At 42.3% G+C, this 20,225-nt stretch overlaps 1 protein-coding gene and 1 long non-coding RNA gene across 4 annotated transcripts in view; one reads left to right on the forward strand and one right to left on the reverse strand.

Annotated features, from left to right (window-relative positions):
• The window catches only part of LOC127005025 (TSC22 domain family protein 1-like), a 105,536-nt gene that overhangs the window by 15,553 nt on the left and 69,758 nt on the right, over positions 1-20,225 (reverse strand). The window contains exon 2 of the mRNA XM_050873473.1: positions 6,224-6,275. Coding sequence (XP_050729430.1) covers positions 6,224-6,275 — 52 coding nt within the window. The remainder of the gene's footprint in view (positions 1-6,223; positions 6,276-20,225) is intronic.
• Positions 20,044-20,225, forward strand: part of LOC127005027 (uncharacterized) — a 4,790-nt gene continuing 4,608 nt past the window's right edge. For all 3 annotated transcript variants that reach the window (XR_007758223.1, XR_007758220.1, XR_007758221.1), the window contains exon 1: positions 20,044-20,225. This exon is cut by the window's right edge and continues 4,287 nt beyond it. This is a non-coding gene — a long non-coding RNA (uncharacterized LOC127005027).

Consider the following 20,225-nt stretch of genomic DNA (forward strand, 5'->3'; position numbering starts at 1 on the left):
TCTCTCTCTCTCTCTCTCTCTCTGGTAATCGTCTGTTGTTTATTTGTTTTTTCACTTGTATAAATAAAAAAAAAGGTTAATTAGGTGTTTAAGTCACTAATTAGATACAAAATAAAAAGAAAAATAATGATAAATACTGCTTTTTATTATTATTATCATTATTATTATTATTATTATTTAGAGCTTTTAACTTTAGAAATATCAACTTTTTTTCTTTCTTTACTTATGAACTCAATCTACTAATCTTCATCACCATCATCATCATCATCATCACCAATTAAAGTACCGTAATGATGATGATGATGATGATGATGAAGGCGTGGTGATATAACCTTGCCACGTGCATCACCACCACCACCACCACCACCACCACCATCATCACCATTACCGTCACGCCTGCCTCCATTACGCCATCCGTTTAATGTTTGTCTAATGAGTCTAGCGGGTTATAAATTCTCTTGTTGTTGATGATGTTGCCTATTTTTTTTTTTTTTTTTGGTTTTCTCGTCTCTCCCTTTCATTCCCTTTCGTTTCTCTTTTCTTCCCTTCGCTCTCTTCTTATTATTTTCCTCTTTTCTGTCTCTTTCCCTCTTCTGCATTTATTATTTTTTTTAATATATTTTGTTGAATTTGTTATTTTCATTTATTTTTTTTGTATTCATTCTTATTATCTATTTCATTTTCTTTATTCTCATTATCAATTTCATTTTATTTACTCTTTATCTGTTATTGTATTTATGTTTTATCGTATTTATCCTCTTTATCTATTTTACTGTATTTATTCTATTCATGTTTTCGTCTTTACATATTTCCATAACAACCAGAATGAAAATAATAAGAAAATAAATTAATAGAAACACTACTTCTACTACCACCACCACCACCACTACTACTACTACTACTACTACTACCTCAATATATCACTCACTTTCCCCTTCACATCCCCACCTAGATTTCTCCTCCCTAGCCCCACCCTTCCCCTCCTCCCCATCCCTTCCCCTTCCTCCCCTCACTCACCCATAACCTTCCCCAAAACCACAAAAAAGTTACTTGGTCCACTCTTAAAATGAACCCCTTCCCTCCTCCCCTTCCCCTTCCTCCTCTATCATCCCCTTCCCTTCCCTCACTTCTTCCTCTTCCTTACCCCTTCCCCTTTCGTGTTCCCCTCTCCCCCTTCCCCCTCCCCTCCCCTTCCTTGCTCAATCTTCTCTGACTCTGCATTTCACGTTTTCAGTATGAGTTCCCGTTTTCTACTGAGCTATTTTAAGCGGGTGTTAGCCTATTTTCTTTTGTTGCTGTTCACTCACGTTTTCACTTTTTTTTTGTTGGTATTTGAATATTTTTTCTTTGGGTTAAGCTTGTGTGATGGAGGAAGAGGAGGAGGAGGAGGAGGAAGACAGAATGATGATGAAGAAGCAAGGAAAGAAAGAGATGAGGAGGAGGAAAAGAAAGAGAAGAGGAAGAGAAAGAAAGCAAAAGGGAAGAAAGAGATGAGGAGGAGGAAAAGAAAGAGAAGAGGAAGAGAAAGAAAGCAAAAGGGAAGAAAGAGATGAGGAGGAAAAGAAAGAGAAGAGGAAGAGAAAGAAAGCAAAATGGAAAAAAGAGATGAGGAAAAAAAAGAGAAGAGGAAGAAGAGAAAGGCAAAATGGAAGAAAGAGAAGATGATGCGGAAAAGAAAGATGATAAAATGAAAGAAAAGAGAAGGAAAAGAAAGATGGAGGAAAAATAAAGTGGGAAAATGATAAAAAAAGAAGTAGGAGGAGGACCAAGGATAAGAAAAGAAGAAGAGGAAGAAGAGGAGGAGGAGGAAGAGGAGGAGGAGGAAGAGGAGAAAATCCGCTATCTTACATGTCTGCCCCTTCTCTCCTCTCCTCCCCTCCTCCTCCTCCCTCTATTACGGAAGACAATTATTACCTCCTCCTCCTCCCAATGTCTCAAGGTCCGACTTACGACACGCCTCCTCCTCCTCCTCCTTCACAGCAATGCGTAAGTACCTCCCCTCCTTCTCTTCCTCCTCTGAACTATGAGGCAATGATGGGGAGGTAGGGGCAAGAATAAGAGGAGGAGGAGGAGGAGGAGGAGGAGGATGATAAGACGTAAAGATGAAAATAATATAAAGGATGAGAAGGATAACAGGTAGTAATTAGAGGAGGAGGAGGAGGAGGAGGGGAAGGAGTACCTGCAGTTAGCTACGTGCAAGTCTCCTTATCCTTGACACACATTCAGGAAGGGAGGAGGAGGAGGAGGAGGAGGAGGAGGGAGGAAGGGGAGGTATAACTATAGTATAACACGAGACCAAGGAAGAAAAAAAAAAAGAAACGTCTAGACAGAGATGAACGAGGAGGAAGACGAAACTACAGCTATGACGCGGAAAAAAAAAAAAGACTAATCCGGTGAAGACTGGAGGAGGAGGAGGAGGAGGAGGCGTTAAGGACAAGGGCACAACTGAATCCCACACACACCTTCATAATTGTTGGGGGGGAGGAGGAGGAGGAGGAGGAGGAGGAGAAGGAAGACATGGAGGAGGTTGCAGATAAAGGAGAACAGGGAGGATACAGGGAAGAAGGACAGGAAGAAATAGGAGGAGGAGGAGGAGGAGAAGGAAGACATGGAGGAGGTTGCAGATAAAGGAGAACAGGGAGGATACAGGGAAGAAGGACAGGAAGAAATAGGAGGAGGAGGAGGAGGAGGAGGAGGAGGAGGAGAGCATTTCCGAGAACCTTCCCCACTCTTCCCCACCACAAAACGCCGGAGGGGAGGAGGAGGAGGAGGCAGGTATACGCAGGTGATACATTTGGGGGAGGGAGGGAGAGAGAAGGCGCCATGCTGTCTGCCAGTCCCGTCTCTCTCTCTCTCTCTCTCTCTCTCTCTCTCTCTCTCTCTCCACACACGTTTCCTCCATTTACCTGAATTCTCTCCCTCTTTTTTTTGTTTACCTCCCTTCGTGCTATATTTTCCTCCTCCTCCAATTATGCTTCTATATATGTTTCTCTTCTCTCCTCTTCTCTCCTCCTCCTCTTCTTCCTCCTTCATTCACCTTTCTTCTCTTTCTATCTCTTCCATCATCACAGAACAATAGTGATGGTGTTGTTATTGTTGTTGTTGGTGGTGGTGGTAGTGGTGGTGGTGGTGGTAGTGGTGGTTGTGATATAGTGTATCCAACCCTGACCTATTATTCTCCCTCTCTCCTCCTCCTCCTCCTTCTCCTCCACTCACCCTCATCACCATATATAGAAAGAGAATGAGGAGGAGGAGGAGGAGGAGGAGGAAAGAGATATATTGGTCTACTGCACTCCCATATATTTCTTTCTCTAATTATTCCATTCCTCCTCCTCCTCCTTCTTCTTCTCCCTCTTTTTTCTCCTCCTTTCACGGGTCATATCCTGGTTGGCACACTTGGCACTTCCCCTCCTCCTCCTCCTCTTCTTCTTCTTTCTCCTCCTCATTTCTCTTCTTTTAATTTTTTGTACTCCTCTCCTCCCCTTTGCCTCCTCCCTTCCTTCCTTGTCCTCTAATTCCCCTCCCCTTTGCCTCCTCCCTTCCTTCCTTGTCCTCTAATTCCCCTCCCCTCCCCTTCCTCCTCCTCCTCTCTCTGACTCATTTCCTCCCCCCCCTCCTCCCCCTCCCCCCCCTTCCTTTCAATATTGTCAAGATGGCGTCGCAGTGTTGACCGCCATTTCGAGGAGAGAGAGAGAGAGAGAGAGAGAGAGAGAGAGAGAGAGAGAGAGAGAGAGAGAGGACAGGTGTATCAGTTACCTGTCGCTAAGCCAACACTCACTCTACCTGTGTATTTGATATCACTTCCTTCTTCCCCCCTCTCTTCCTCCTCCTCCCCTCTTTCTTCATCCCCACTTCTCCCCTCTCTTCCCCTTGCTGAACTACGCCTCATTTCTCTATTCATTCCTTCTTTCTTTTCTTCTTTTCTTTATTCCTCTCTTAAAAAATCATCGTCTCTTCCCCATTCATCCCCACTTTCCCTTCTTCCTCTCTCTTAAAATCCCTTCCTCTTTTTCCTTTTCTTTCATTCCCTTCCCTTAACCTCCTTCTCCCTTTCCCTTTCCTTTCTTTCTCTTCCTCTATCTACTTCTCTCTAAAATTATTCCTCCTCCTCCTTTCCATTTCTTCTTCCACCTCCTTCTTTCCTTCCCGTCAACCTATTCTCAATTCTCCAAAATTCCTCCACTTTCCCTCATTCTCTTCCTTTTCCCATTTTCTCTCTTTAACCCCCCACCCTCTCCCTTCCCTTGCCTTGCCTTCCCGTTCTCTAAAATACAACCCACTTAACCTTCCCCCCTTCCCTCCCTCCCTCATCCCCCCCCCTCCCTGACCTCTCCACTTCCGAACAAGATTTTACCAGTTTCTGTTTTGACGCGTGTCCGCCCTCCCCGACTTTTAATGGGTCACTGAATTATTTTAACGCCGCTACTACTACTACTACTACTACTACCACACAACATCCTCTCCTCCTCTTCTTCTTCTTCCACTTCCATATCCTTATCTTCTCTGCTTTCTTCGTTGTTATTTATAGTGGTGGTGGTAATGTTTCTATTTTTGGCGTCCTCTTCTCCTCCTTCTTATTCGATTTCCACCTCCTCCTTGTTTTGTCTGCTTTCTCTTTACTATTCTTCTTTTTATAATTTGTATTAGTTGTATTTTTTCTATTTCTAACTCTGAAAATCACAGTACAATCATCTTCTCTTCGTTATCTTCTCGTAACTCTCATTTCGTCGTCGATATCTACTCTTCTTATTCTTAATGTCACTAGTTTCTTCTTCATTTATCTTATAACACAAATTTCTTCTCCTCGTGACTAATTTCTTCCACTATTATCTCTTCTTTATCTTATCATCCTGTTAACCACTAGTGTTGCTATATTTACATGTTGCACCACTCCGCCCTGCCCTCCACGCGCCCTCCAGCGGCCGACACAAACCAACAACTCACTGCCTAACCTTTGACAAATAGATGAGTTTCCCTTTAAAATCCCAGTGACGTCATGACTATAAGTGACGTAATGATTGAAGGAGTGACGTCATTTTGCTTCCCTGCTGCTCCTATGTGACTACTACTACTACTACTACTACTACTACTACTACTACTTATAACGCCTTCTCAGCTTTAATTAATAGAAGGATGATGTCAATAGTAGCCCTTGTTAAAATAGTAGTTGTAGTAGTAGTAGTAGTAGTAGTAGTAGTAGTAATAATAATGATAATATTAATGATAATGATAAGGAATTCAAAGTCGCTCTCTCCTTATCAGGCAATGCTTTATGATAAATTCTAAACATAGCAATGACCACAACATCTTAGATAAACACACACACACACACCTCTTAACTCTTCTCTTTTCTATCTCACCTTTTCTTCTCTCATAATTCCCTCATCTTAACATTTCCCTCCTCTTTCTTTCATCCCTCCATACACCTTCTCCCCTCATCTCCTATTCTTCTCTCTCCTCTTTCCCTCTTTTTAATACTGTCCTTATCTTAACTTTTCTCTCTCTCCCCTCTTAGTTTCACACGAACATTGAAAACACAGACGCATATGGAAGGATTAAGGAGCATAAAAAAATAAAAAAATAAAAAAATATCGCCCCTCATACACACACACACAATAAAGGATTAACAAACATGACAAAAAAAGTAAAAATAATTCAATAAAAAAAAATCTTACCCACCCCAGAAACAAACACACACTTAAGGACTAACGAACATATAACGACACCCAAACAAACACACACAAAGAAAAAAACACTAATGATAAAAAGGCTTGACCCCGACACACGAGCCTAGCGAGATGAAGAACAGAAGTGACGTCAGCAGCCTCCCAGATGATGCTTGTGACGTCAGCAAATGAAGAGATACTGTAACACAGACGCACTCACAGCCTCCCTGACGCCACACAGACATCCTCCCCCTCCCAGCATCATTGACCTCACAAACACACAGACACACACACACGTTTAAGGAATGCCATTAGCTGAGGAAAAAAATGGATATTGTGAAACTGCCTGAATCTTGCCACACACACACACACACACACACACACACACACACACACACACACACACACACACACACACACACATGGCAACAGTCTCCTCTCCTTTATCTCCTCTCCTCTTTCTCTCTTTAACTTTTTTTTTTCTCCTCATTCTTTTCACACACACACACACACACACACACACACACACACACACACACACACACGGCAACACTCACCATAGCTTGCTCGATCTTGTTGTCAATGGCTACGGTGCTGGCGGTAGAGGCGCTGCAAAGAAAACAGAGATAAGTTAGATAAGATACTGGAAAGATACGGGTGTGGAAGGGTACGTTAGCTGATGTCGGGAGGTACAGAAAGGGTTAGAGTAAGAGAGAATGAGTGAAGGGTAAAAATAAATAAATAATAAAACAATAAATAATAGGTTAGAAAAAGATGAAAAAAGCAATCAATGAAAAAAATTAATTAAAAAGGTAAAAAGATTGAAAATAATGGTTAGAAAATATCAAAAAAATAATAATAAAACTATGATATTCTCTCTCCACTCTTCATGGTTTTTGGAAGGGGTGACGAGCCTAAAATATCATACCAGTGCCATCAACAATAAATAAACAAATAAATAAATAAAAATATATCTATAAATACATTAACTAGTGAAAATAAAATCATAGGACAAGAAAAAGACACAAATATAGGTCACTGAGTATATGGATAATCAGACGAGGAGGATATAAATAGCAACCCTAAATATAAACATGCAAATCAGCGAAAGCATTTGATCATTGGGAAAACTATATAAGGAGACAAAAAAATAAAGGTGCGTAAATATAGACAATGAATCAATTCGTGGGTGACTAAACGGGTGAGGAATATAAATAGAATGAATATATGCACGAGGGAATATATGTAACTGTGTAAAAATGTGATCTGATAACACATATGAGATAATTTACAGAAGACACATACACATACAAATAAAAATAAACACTAAACTATTCCCACTACAAATACACACACACCATTAACTTACATTTTAACACATACACAATCATAACTACTGACACACATACACACACCTACTAACACACACTAAACTACTACTAACAGGCATACAAACTTACTATGAACTTACATTTTAACACATACTTAGTCATAATTACTACTAGTACTAACACACCCACACACACTCACATATCTACTAACACACACTGAACTACTAACACACATCCAAACACATTATTTTTTATTTTTATTTTAACACATATATAAACACTAAACTGTTCCTACTAACACAGATCTACTAACACACACACACACACACAAACACAGATCTACTAACACATACACACAAACACACTAACCTATTACTTAACCAGTTTCATCCCAACACACACACACACACACACAACCAAACCAGCCAAAGCAAGAGTTATGTTAATTAAGCCCCGTACAGGTAAATCATAACACCTGGCTGACTGACTAACTAACTGACACACCTTTCCAAGAACTCTGAGCACACGTGTCTGGTACAAGTGTGTGTGTGTGTGTGTGTGTGTGTGTGTGTGTGTGTGTGTGTGTGTGTGTGTGTGTGTGTGTGTGTGTGTGTGTGTACTTTACTTCCGTTGCTTCTTATCTAAACTCACAGGATGCAACAGAGAGAGAGAGCCTGTGAATCATCCCGGGTCTAGGGTATCAGCTGTTGTTGCTAGGGCGTTCTCTCTCTCTCTCTCTCTCTCTCTCTCACACACACACACACACACGTTTAAAAATAGTCATTGCACACACACACACTTTTAGGAGTCAGATAAACACTTGCTTAATAAGGTCAAAGTGGTGATATGAGAGAGAGAGAGAGAATAAGGGCGAGGACAAAACAGAAAGCAACTATGAGAGAGAGAAAATCAGCTGAGAGAAAATGGGAGACCAAGGTCTTACGAGAGAATAAAGAGCGACGAAAACTCTACGGATTCTACACCAAATATTTCACTGCTTCTCTCTCTCTCTCTCTCTCTCTCTGACCTTCCTTCCCTCTCTCCCTCCCCCTCCCCCTCTCTCTCTTCCATACTTGTTTGAAACTTGTCTAACTCTTGCTCTTTACATGGTTAGAGAGAGAGAGAGTTGGCTTACGTGGTCAATGAGAAGTGGGACGGAGCACCCCCCAATCCCCCCTTCTTCTCCCTCCTCCATTTCCATTTCCCCCTCCCATCACCTCCTCCTCCTCCCCTTCCAATTTTCTTCCCCCCTCCCTTTCCTCCTCACTTATTCCTCCACTTCTCCATGTTTTCTTGCACCTCCATTACCCCCCCCCCTATTCTCTCCCCCCTTCCTTCCTCCTCAAATCTTTCCTCCCTCCCCTTCCTCCTCCTCCCTCTCCCTCTTCCTCCACACACCAATTTTCTGCATTATCTCCTTCCGTTACCTCCTCCACACACACCTGCACACAATATCTTCTTAACTCTCTCTCTCTCTCTCTCTCTCTCTCTCTCTCTCTCTCTTATCCCAATCTAATATTCCTTCCTCCTTCTTCTCTATCCTTCTTTACCTCACTTTCTCTTTCTCTTTTATCCCAATCTTCTTTACCTTTCTCCTTTATCTTCCTTTCTTTCTCTTATCCTTATCTTTTCTTTCTTCCTCCCTCCTCCTCGTCCTCTTCCATCAGTTTCCTTCCCCTCCCCTACCTCCTCCTCCTCCTTCTCCACTTGCTTGCTTATTCGCTTTCCAGAACCATCAGCTCCTCCACCTGCTCCTCCTCCTCTTCCACCATTCTTTCCTATTCTCCTTTCCTTCTTTCTATCTCCATTTCTCCTTCCCCCAACCCTCCAATTCCCTTCCCAAAGACAAAGCACTTCCCTTCCTCTCTTTCCCCCACTCCCCACCCCCCTTCCTCCCCTTTCCCCCTCTCCCTCCTCCTCTCCACTCCCAATCATCTCCCCAACAAAAGCACATTCACCTCCACTGCTACACCACCACCACCACTATCAACACCTACCCATTTTACAACGTAGGGAAACTTGGGTTATGCAATGGGGGAGGAGGAGGAAAGAGGGAGGGAGGGAGAGGGAGGGAGAGAGGCCTTGTAATCTGGGAGGGATGAGGGGGGAGGGGGGGTAAGGGATCGATGGCTGGCTGGCTGGCTTGGTGGTGGTGGTGGTGATGAAAAAACCTCCATTAATATTTTTTCACCCCTTTTTCTTACCTATCCACCAACACACTCTTCACTAAGGCGTTGGCGTAAGTCTGGTAATCGTAGGCTTCCTGGCACAGCATTGTGGTGGTGCTGGAAGTGGTGTTTCTGGTAGCGGTGGTGATGGTGCTAAGGGGGGGGCGAGGGGGGCGTGGCAAGAGGAGAGCACAGCTACACGTCTCAACACCAAGACTCCAGGAGGGGAACTGAATGCCTCGGGAACGGTGCAGCGCTTTTACCACCGCCGCCACCACCACCACCACCACCCCGAGGCCCGGCAAGGCGCATGACCAGTTTCCTTCGATCACTGCCCCCCCCTCTACCCCCCTTTGTTATGCTTCTGAAGGGCCCCCCTCCCCCCACCCCCCACCACCATCACCTCCATCTCACTACCGTAACCTCATCACCATTAGGACAAGTACCCACCACCACCACCATCACTATCACCACTATCAAAGGGTTGCGTCACGGTTATCTCCTCCTCCTCCTCCTCCTCTCTACCCCATCCTCCTCCTCTTCAGGGGCGGGGCGTTACGCTTCACACGGGGCCTGTTTTGTTGGGTTCAGGCGTGGTGGTGGTGGTGGTGGTGGTGGTGAGGTAAGGTAAGGGGGGGAGAGGGGGTGATGGGGGGGGGGGAGGGTTGAGCGGGTCGCCACCACCACCACTACCACCACCGAACGCCGTGTCTTCCCGCTGGACTTCGCCAACACCACCACCATCACCACTATTGCTACCATTTTCATCACCACCATCAACACCATTATCACTACCACCCTCAACACCATTATCATCATCAACAACATTTATCACCATCAACAACAACAAAGCTTATCACCACCACTGTTTTCATCACCACCATCACCATCATCATCATCACCACCACCCTCAACAACATTCCTCACCGCCACCATCACCACCACCAACACCAACTGCAAAACATCATCACCACCACTACCTTCATCATCGACATCATCATCACCAACACCTCCATTCAACACCATTGTCAACACCACGTCCAGTCCATGCAAACTTTTAATTAAGTGGGTAAACATGATGAAAAGGTAAGCTAGAGTTGGGTAAGGCCAGGTAAATATAGGTAAATTAAAGGTAAGGAAAGGTAAGGTAAGGGACGGGGAGGTAAATTGAAGGTAGGGTGAGATATGAGAATAAGGTAGAAAAAGGGAAAGGGAAGAGTTGGGTTAAAGTCAGGTAAGGCAACATATTAAGGTAGGTTAGGGTAAGGTGAGGTTAGGGAAAGGTAAGGCAGAGGAAGGTAAGGTAAGGTGAAGTAAGAGAGTAAGGCAGAAAAAGGAAAGGGAAGTGTTGGGTCAAGTCAGGTAAGGGGTAGGTTAGGGTAAGGTAAAGAAAGGTAAATAAAAGGTAAGGTAAGGTAAGAAAGTAGGGCAGAAAAATCAAAGAGAAGGGTTGGGTAAAGTCAGTAACAAATTTGGGGTAGGTTAGGGTAAGATAGGGTAAAGAAAGGTAATTGAAAGGTAAGATAAGGTGAGGTGAGGTAAGATGAAGACGGAAAGGGAAGAGTTGGGTAAAGTAAGGTAAGGTAACATATATTCAAGGTAGATTCCGGCAAGGTAAGGATAGTTAAGGTAGGTTAGGGTAAGGTAAGGTAACATATATTCAAGGTAGATTCCGGCAAAGTGAGGTAACATATGACAGAGAAGCAATAAGATCAGGATAGGGCAAGAAGGGAAGACTTTGGGTAGGTCAGGGGATAGGTAAGGTTAGGGTAGGTCAGGGTGAGGGAGACAATTGATAGGCAAGACAGGGATTAGGGTAGGTTAGGGTAAATTCAGATGCTACCCTTCATGCATCTTCTAAACAACTCGAGACCCATTAGCATTCAAACTAACCCCTATCACATCAACCATTAGTCCGATCAATCTAACACCACCTCCCTATCTACCCCTTTCCTCTCCTATCATCTTCAAACCCATTAGCATCAAAACTAACCCATTATCAAATCAACCATTAGTTCCATTATAAGCTACCATCATCTACCCATCTTTCCCCTTCTCTCCCTCAGCTACTCCTATCCTCTTTAAACCCATTAGTATCCAAACTTTCCCATTAACACAAAAAAGACCCATTAACTTCACAGCATCTTTATATCTCCTTCCCCTATCTTCCTCCTTTTGTCTCCCCATTAGAAATGACCTCCATCCTTTTGTTTTACCTCCCCTTAACCCCTTAGCTATCATCTCCCCATACAAACCATTACTTCCATTACTCCCCCCATCTTCCCTCTTGTCTTTTTCCTCTCATCTCCCCACAAGAACCTAAAATACAAGCATCTTCTATCCCCTTAAACTCCTTACTATCTACACCTTTCCTCCCCTTAACACACAAACCATTAGACCCATTAAATTTAAATCAAACCCATTGGTATCAAAACTTTCCCATTAACACAAAAATAGACCCATTAACTTCACAGCATCTTCCCATCTCCTTCCCCTTATCTTCCTCCTTCTCGTCTCCCCATTAGAACATCCTATCATCTTCTAATCCTCTTGAAACTAATTAGCATCTACATCTTTCCCCCTTAACACAAACCATTAGTACCATTATTGACCTCCTTCCCTCTCCCCACCTCCCCTTCATCTTCTTCTTCCTCCTCTTCTTCTTCTTCTTCCCATAACATTAAGTGACCTCAAAAATCTTCTCTCTTCTTTGTTTGTTTTTGTTCTCTTCCTTCTTCTCTTCTTCCTTCTCTAAAAATATCTAGTTGTCCTCTTCCTCTTCCTCCTCCTCCACTGATCCACCTCCACTACAATTAAACAACTCCAATACCTCCACTTAAGATGTTACTTGCACCACCACCACGACCATCACGACACCTGCTAATTGCTTCCTGCACCACCACCTCAAACACCTTCATCACCATTTCACTTCAAGAACATAAACACCTCCAGGAAAAACCACCACCACCACCAGTACCAGGATAGCTCATTAATAGTTCCTCCACCTGCACCTCCACCACCACCACCAGTACCAGGATAGCTCATTAATAGTTCCTCCACCTGCACCTCCACCACCACCACCACCACCAGTACCAGGATAGCTCAGTAATAGTTCCTGAACCTCCACCCACCACCACCACCACCACCACCACCGTAGCCTTGAGTGAGACGTATAACAGTAAAGGATTTCGAAGCCCTGCAGAGTACTCCACCTCCTCCTCCACTTCTTCTTTCCTCCACCTACTCCACTTCCTTGTTTTTTTCTTTTATTTCTCCTTTCGTTCGTTTCAAAATTTCCACCTCTCTTTGATTTTCTTTCTTCCACTCTTCCTCTTCCACCTCCTTCACTTCTCCTCTCTTCCTCTTCCACCTCCTTCATTTATTTTCTATTATATTTCTTTTCCTTTTCTTTATCTATTTTTCTGGGCGAATTTTCTATTTTTTCTTTTCATTTTCTTTTTTATTCTCTTCCTCTTCCTCCTCTTCTTCTCTTTTCCTGTTCCACATTCTTGATTATCTTTTCTATATTATTTCTCCTTTTGTTAATTTGTTCTTTTTTTTCCTTCTTTCCTTTTAATTTTCTTTTCACTCTTCCTCCTCCTCCTCCTCCTCCTTCTTTTCTTCTCTTTTCCTGTTCCACCTTCTTGATTATCTTTTCTATATTATTTCTCCTTTTGTTCATTTGTTCATTCTTCTTCATTTTTCTTCCTTTCTTCTTTCCTTTTAATTTTCTTTTCACTCTTCCTCTTCCTCCTCCTCTTCTGTCCTTTAATCACAAAGTCCTTCATCCTCTTCTTTAAACTCCTCAATCTTCTTCTTCTTCTTCCTCCTCCTTTTGTCCTTTGATACTTGTTTACGATTTGTGGCATTGATCAATCTTCTTCCTCCTCCTCCTCTTCAGTTAATCTTATCTTTAATATTTATACATACTTATTTTTTATTATATTATTTCCTTGTATAATCTCTCTCTCTCTCTCTCTCTCTCTCTCTCTCTCTCTCTCTCTCTCTCTCTCTCTCTCTCTCTCTCTCTCTCTCCTTCCTCATTCCTTCCTCATTCCTTCACATCTCTCTTTAAATTCATCCTCTTCTTGTCCCCTTCCTCCTCCACCTAACCTGCCTCCTCTTCCTCCTCCTCCTCTTCTTCTTTGGTCTTCCTCATTCCTATTTCTCTTCATCTCTCCTTAACTTCATCCTCTTCTTGTCCTCTTCCTCCTCCACCCAACCTGCTTCACTCCTCCTCCTCCTCCTCCTCCTCTTCTTCTTCTTCTTCCTACTCGGTCTTCCTGATTCCTATTTTCCTCATCTCTTATACCGTTCTCATCTTCTCCTCTTCCTCCTCCACCCAACCTGCCTCCTCCTCCTCCTCCTCCTCCTCCTCCTCCTCCTCCTCCTCCACTTTGGGTACGAATCTTACGAGCACGAACAAAGATACGCCGCCATGCAGTCTCAGTCTCAGTCTCTCTCTCTCTCTCTCTCTCTCTCTCTCTCTCTCTCTCTCTCTCTCTCTCTCTCTCTCTCCAAAGGGCAGCAACTCCACTAACACAATATCCACGACCTTGCCTGCACACACACACACACACACACACACACACACACACACACACACACACACACACGACCTCCAAAAAGAAAAGGTGAAGTTGCTTTGTTTTAATAAGTTTTCTGTGTGTGTGTGTGTGTGTGTGTGTGTGTGTGTGTGTGTGTGTGTGTGTGTGTGTTATTCATTCTATATCTCTTCCTTTCTTCATCTTTCCTACTTTTTTTTTCCTTTCTCTTCTCTTTGTCTCTATCTACTTTCTTTCCTTCTTGCTGTCTCTTTCTTTTTTCTCTTCTACTTTCTTTTTCCCTTTGGTTGCTTCATTTCCTTTCTTTATCCTTTCTACCCTTCGTCCTTTTCTCTTTGTGTCTATCTACTTTCTTTCCTTCTTGCTTTCTCTTTCTTTTTTTATTCTACTTTTTTTCTTTTAGTTGCTTCATTTCCTTTCTACCCTTTGTCCTTTTCTCTTTGTTTCTATCTACTTTATTTCCTTCTTTCTTTCTTTCTCTTTCTTTGACCCCCTTTCAGTTTACTCTTTGTTTCTTATCCGTTATTCTTGCTTATTCTTCTTTATCTTTTTCTATCTTCTTTATCTTTAACTTTCTTTATCTTCTTTCTTTTTTGTCTCTTATCTCTTATTCTTGTTTACTCTTCTTTATCTTTCTTTCTCTTCCTTATCATTAACTTTCTTTATCTTTATCTTCTCTATTTTACTTTTTTGTTTATATCTTATTCTTGTTTATTCTTTATTTTTGTTTATTTCCCCTTTGTTTTGTTTTCTCTTTATTTCTTGCTATCTTTTTTTCTTATTCTTTCTCTTTGTTTCTTTACCCTTTTAATTTACTTATATTTTTACTTATTACTTGTTTATTTCCCTCTTTATCTCTTATTCTTTTTCTTTATTTTCTATATTTATCATTTTTTGTTTATCTCTTATTTTTGTTTACCCGTCTTTATTTTTGTTTATTTCCTTGTTTATCGTCTCGTCCTCACCTACTTTCTCTTTTTCCTCCTCCTCCTCCTCTTTATTCCTCTTTCTCTTTCTCCATTACTTCTTTTGCCTTGCGTTTCAATTTCTTTCTTTCTTTCTTTCTCTCTTTTCAATTCTCGTTTTCTTTCTTCCTCAAATTTCTTCTCTCATACTTTCTTTCTTTTCTTATATATAATTTTCTTGTTCTTTTCCTTTTCAATTTCTTTTTCCTATTCTCGTTTTCTATTTTCTTTCTTCTTCAACTTCCATATCCAATACTTTCTTTTCTTTTCTTGTATGTAATTTTCTTGTTCTATTCCTCTTCAATTTCTCTCTTTCTTTCTTTCTATTCTATTCTCCCTTTCCTTATTTTCTTTCTTCCCCAAACTTTCTTTTCTTTTCTCATATATAAATTTCTTGTTCTCTTCCTCTCTCCTTTCTTTTCTTTCTCAAATTTCTCCTCCATAACTTTCTTTTCACTCTTATACATAATTTTATCTTCCTTTCTCCTCTTGTTTCTTCTTATATATAGTTTTCTCTTTGTTTCTCCTCTTCCTTCTTCTTGTATATGGTTTTCTCTTCTCTTGTTTCTTCTCATTTTCTTTCCCACTTTCTGTAATACGATTTTTTTTATTATTCTATTTTTTTTCTTTTTCTCCTCTCGTTTTTCTCATTTTCGTTATCAAATTATTCTTCTTCTTCTCTTCTTCTTTTCCCAATTCTCTTTTTTCTCCTCTCCTTTTCCTTTCCTTCATCTTTATTCGTGTTTTTAGTTCCTTCCTACCTTCCTTCTCTCTCCTCCTTCTTTCCCTCTTCTATTTTCCTAGTTTTCCTTCCTTCCTTCTCTCTCTTTCCTCTCCTTCCTCCTTCTCCCTCTCCTTACCTCTTTATTCTCTTCCTTCTCCTCCTCCTCCTCCTCTATAATACTCCTCCCTCCTCCTCTCTTCGTCAGTCATCATCACCATTGTCATCACCACCATCATCACCACTCCCACCATTATCATTTACCTTTATTCTCCTCCTCCTCCTCCTCCTCCTCTTCTATAATATTCCTCCCTTCTTCTCCTCCTCCTCTCTTCCTAACCCTGTCATCATCACCATTGTCATCACCACGTAAGCATGTCACCACCACCCCCTTTTCACCACCATCATCATCAGCTTTGTCTGTTAGCTCTTTCATCACCACCATTCAAACACCGTCATCATCACTATCATCACCACCTACCCCTCTTTTTTTTTATTAATTATTATCTTTATTATTCATTTATTCTTTATTATCTATCATTGTTATTATTATTTTCTTTCTTTTCCATACCTTATCATCATCATCGTCTATCATTTTCCGTCTTTATTCTGTTTTATTTCTATCCTTATCTTTATTTAATTATCTTTCATCCATCTTTTCTTCACCATCATCATCACCTTCACCCTTCTTCTCGTCCCTTCTTTCCTAAGCCCATTCTTTTTTCTCTCCTTTCTATTGCTCCTTTTTCTTATCTCCTTTCCTCTTCTCTTCTGTTTCTCCACTTCTTTTTATTAATTTTTTATTTATTCCTTCTTTCTCTTCCTTCCTTTCTTCCTCCCTTCTTATCTCCTTTTCATTTTCTTCATCTTTTTTCATTGTTCTTCCTTTTTCTTTCCTTTTTATCCCTTTTCTCTTTCCTTCATCTTCATTTGTGGTTTTCCTTTCTTTCCTTTTTATCCCTTTTCTCTTTCCTTCATCTTCATTTATGGTTTTCCTTCCTTTCTACCGCACCTTTCACCTTTTTCCTCTCCCCTCTTCCCTTCCTTCATCTTATTTTTTTGTCTTCCTTTCCTTATTCTAAATTCGTGGTCTTCCTTCCTTCCAACATTCCTTCTTTCTTTTTCCTTTAATCCTTCTAGTTTTCCTTCCTTCCTTCCTTCTCCCTCTTCTTGTCTCTCCTCCATTTCCTGTATGCGACAAACTCACCTCCCTCCCATTCCTCCCTTTCACCCCTTCCCTCCTCCTCCTCCTCCTCCTCCCCTTCCATTTAACTCAGCTTTCCTCCCCTTTCTTCTTCTTCCCCTCCCTCTCTCCCTCCTTCAACATACTCAGTACCCTTTCCCTCCCTCCTTCCCTCCTTCTCTCTCATGACAGTAACCAGTTTCTCTCCATTGCTCCCTCCCTCCCTCCACCACCACCATCACTTCCCTCCCTTCTCTCTCCCTTTCAAATAAACAACCTTAACCTTCCTCCCTATTCTGCCCTTTCCTCCCTTTCCTACCCTATGACCTCTCCACTTCCCTCCCTTTACCCACATGCTCTCTCTCTCTCTCTCTCTCTCTCTCTCTCTCTCTCTCTCTCTCTCTCTCTCTCTCTCTCTCTCTCTCTCTCTCTCTTAATTGAAGGTGTTTACTGTGGTGTGTGTGTGTGTGTGTGTGTGTGTGTGTGTGTGTGTGTGTGTGTGTGTGTGTGTGTGTGTGTACAAAAACCTGTTTACATCTTCTATCACCCATTCCCCTTCTTTCCTCCTTCTCCCCTTCCCTTCAATTCCTTTCCCTTCTCTTCTATACCTTTCCTCTTTCTCATACCTTCCTTCCCCTTCCCCTTCATTCCCTCCCCATCCTCTTCCCCATCTCTCCTGTCATCTCTCTTCCTCTTGTCCATTCCCCTTCCCTCCCCTACTCTACACTACCTCTCCCCTCACCCACACCCTCTACCTCTTCCCCATCACCCATATCCTTCCCTTCCTCTACCAGTGCAAACATGTCAATCATCCCTTCTTCCCCATCACCTCCCCCCTCTTCTCTCCCCTCACCCCCACTCCACCCCATACTGCGACTGAGCCATATGACTGACACAAACAAACACACACACACATGGAGCCAAGCCAACGACCGGGATAAGAGCAAACACACACACACACACACACACACACACACACACACACCCAATAAAACACTAATTTGGACCCGCCATAAAAAGAGCATTGACTTGAAGGGAAGAGGAATGAACGTGATATATTGCAACTTGGAATATGTCAAGGGAGTCGAGACGAATATGTTTTATGGTAGTTTAGGAAAAAAACCCTCATGGCAAACAGAATAAAAGAAGGTAAAGAAATAAAGAATACAAGAAAAAGTGAGGAAAAAACTGAGGTAAATGTTGATAAAAAAAATAAATAAAAAAATGACAGCTATATGTTTGCACTTTCTTGTAGTAGGTATAAGAAGCAACTCAAGGGCAGGAAAAAAAAAGTAAAATAAATAAATAAATAAAAAAAATGATAATAGCAGAGGAACAGGTCAAGTTTTGGGCATAGGTTAACGAAGAACAGAAAACAGAAGAAACGAAAGCCAGCTGTGGTGAGGTTTAAAATATTGAATTATTAAATGAACCCAAAAACATTGAACTGATCTAAAACCGAATGGGTAAATAAATAAAAGAAAGTAATAGGAAAGTTTTTTGTGTATAGATTAAAATACAAGTCATTCAAGTCTTAATAAATTAACACAACAGATTAATATTAAGACGTTTATATGCTCTCTCTCTCTCTCTCTCTCTCTCTCTCTCTCTCTCTCTCTCTCTCTCTCTCTCTCTCTCTCTCTCACGTCCTCTCCTTTCTTTCCTACATCCTACATTGTCAGATACGTTTCTCACTAACATTACTCAATCTCACCCCCCCTCCCTCTCTCTCTCTCTCTCTCTCTCTCTCTCTCTCTTGGTAACTGAGCAGCGCGAGAATAAAGGAAATTAAGAAACAAATAAGTAGAAGAGGATACTGCACCACGTGACGACAGACACACAGAGAGAGAGAGAGAGAGAGAGAGTGAGAAGAGTATCTGATAAGGTAGGATGTAGGAAGAGAGAGAGAGAGAGAGAGAGAGAGAGAGAGAGAAAGCAAAACAAATAGGAAAGAATATGAACATAGAACAGTGCTAATACCTAAACACTAATAACAAAAACAACAACAATAATAATAATAATAATAATAATAATAATAATAAAGATGAAGACTGCAGAGGAAACGTAATAAAGATCAAGTACATAGACAAGAGTAATAAAATAAGAAATAAGAGAATCGAGATAACTTTGGCCGGTATATAAACAGAGAGAAAGGAGAGAGAGAGAGAGAGAGAGAGGCTAAAACTAGGTCAAGAATCGTAGGCTGGAGGAGGAAGAAGAAGAAGAAGAAGAAGAAGAAGAAGAAGAAGAAGATGCTAACAAGATTTTTAAGTTGGAGGAACACACGTCGAGAGAGAGAGAGAGAGAGAGAGAGAGGACCCAGACTAGAATCCTCCTCCTCCTCCTCCTCTTCCTCCTACTACCCGAGTCTTCCTCTTCGCTCCTCCGCGCCAATTCTCTTCTTCCTGCAGTCCTCCTCCTCCTCCTTCTCTGCAGCCCTTCTCATCCACCTTACTCTTTGTTTCTTCTTCTTTTTTTAATCCTCTTACTAATACTTCTTCTGCAGTGATACCTCCTCCTGCTCCTCCTCCTCCTCCTCTTCCTCCTCCTCCCCTCCCCTTCAATTTGACACGCTATTCCCCATCTTACTGCAGTGCTAACATTCCCAACACTCTTTACCTCTCGTAGCTCATCCCCTTCCTTCCCCCCTAATCCCCACCTCTTGTTCCCCACCTTCTCCCCCAATCCCCATCCCTCCTCTTTACCCCTCCCCATTTCTCCCTATCTCTTCCTCCCCTTTCCTCACCCATCTCCGCATGCCCCCTCTTCTTCCTCACCACCATCCCCTTCACCATCAATGTCCCTTCTTCCTCCCCTCTTCCCCACAACTTCCTCTCCTTCCCTCTTTATCTCCTCTCTTCCTCACCTTTCACCACCCCTTTCCTATCATTTTCTCCCCCTCCTTCCCCACTATTACCCCTACTCCTCCCCTTTTTCCCCATCTCTTCTCCCCTCCCCCTCCCTACCTGTTTCCACCCTATCCAATCCCCTTTTATCAACCAATTCACCTTCTTTCCAATCAATCCTCCCCATCTCTTCCTCCCCTTTCCCCACTCCTCCCCATCTCTTCCTCCCCCCTCCCTACCTATTTCCACCCGACCCAATCCCCTTTTACCAACCAATTCATCTTTCCCTATCAATCCTCCCCATTCCCCATTCATTTCCACCCTTCCCCAACCCTTCCTAACCCCCACTCCTATCCTTTATCTGTCTCCTCTATCCCCAATTCCCCACTAATCCCCCACCCCCCTCTCCTCCCCACCCTCGTCACACTTACGCCAGAATATCGTAGTACTTCTTGTTGGAGAGCGAGACGGGGGTGTGGCGCCCGGGGGTGAGGGAGCCCACGGGAGTGACGGTGCCGGAGGTGCGCGGCCCCCCACCAGTCCCCCCGCTCCCCAGCCCCCCGCTCCCCCCTCCGCGATAGCTTCCTGCCATCATCCTTGCCTCCTCGTTTACCTCTTCCTTCTTCTGGTCCTTCGTTTTTGCTTCTTCTTCTTCTTCTTCCTTCTGTTTCTTGTTTGTCTAGTTCACTAAATTCTTGTTGTTTATTTTTTTATGTTTTTACTGTTTGTTTTTTCTTCTTCCTACTTCGTTAGATTCACTTATTTGTTGTTGTTTTCATT

The sequence above is a fragment of the Eriocheir sinensis genome, chromosome 29, assembly GCF_024679095.1.
Source record: "Eriocheir sinensis breed Jianghai 21 chromosome 29, ASM2467909v1, whole genome shotgun sequence".
Classification (NCBI taxonomy): Eukaryota; Metazoa; Arthropoda; class Malacostraca; order Decapoda; family Varunidae; genus Eriocheir; species Eriocheir sinensis.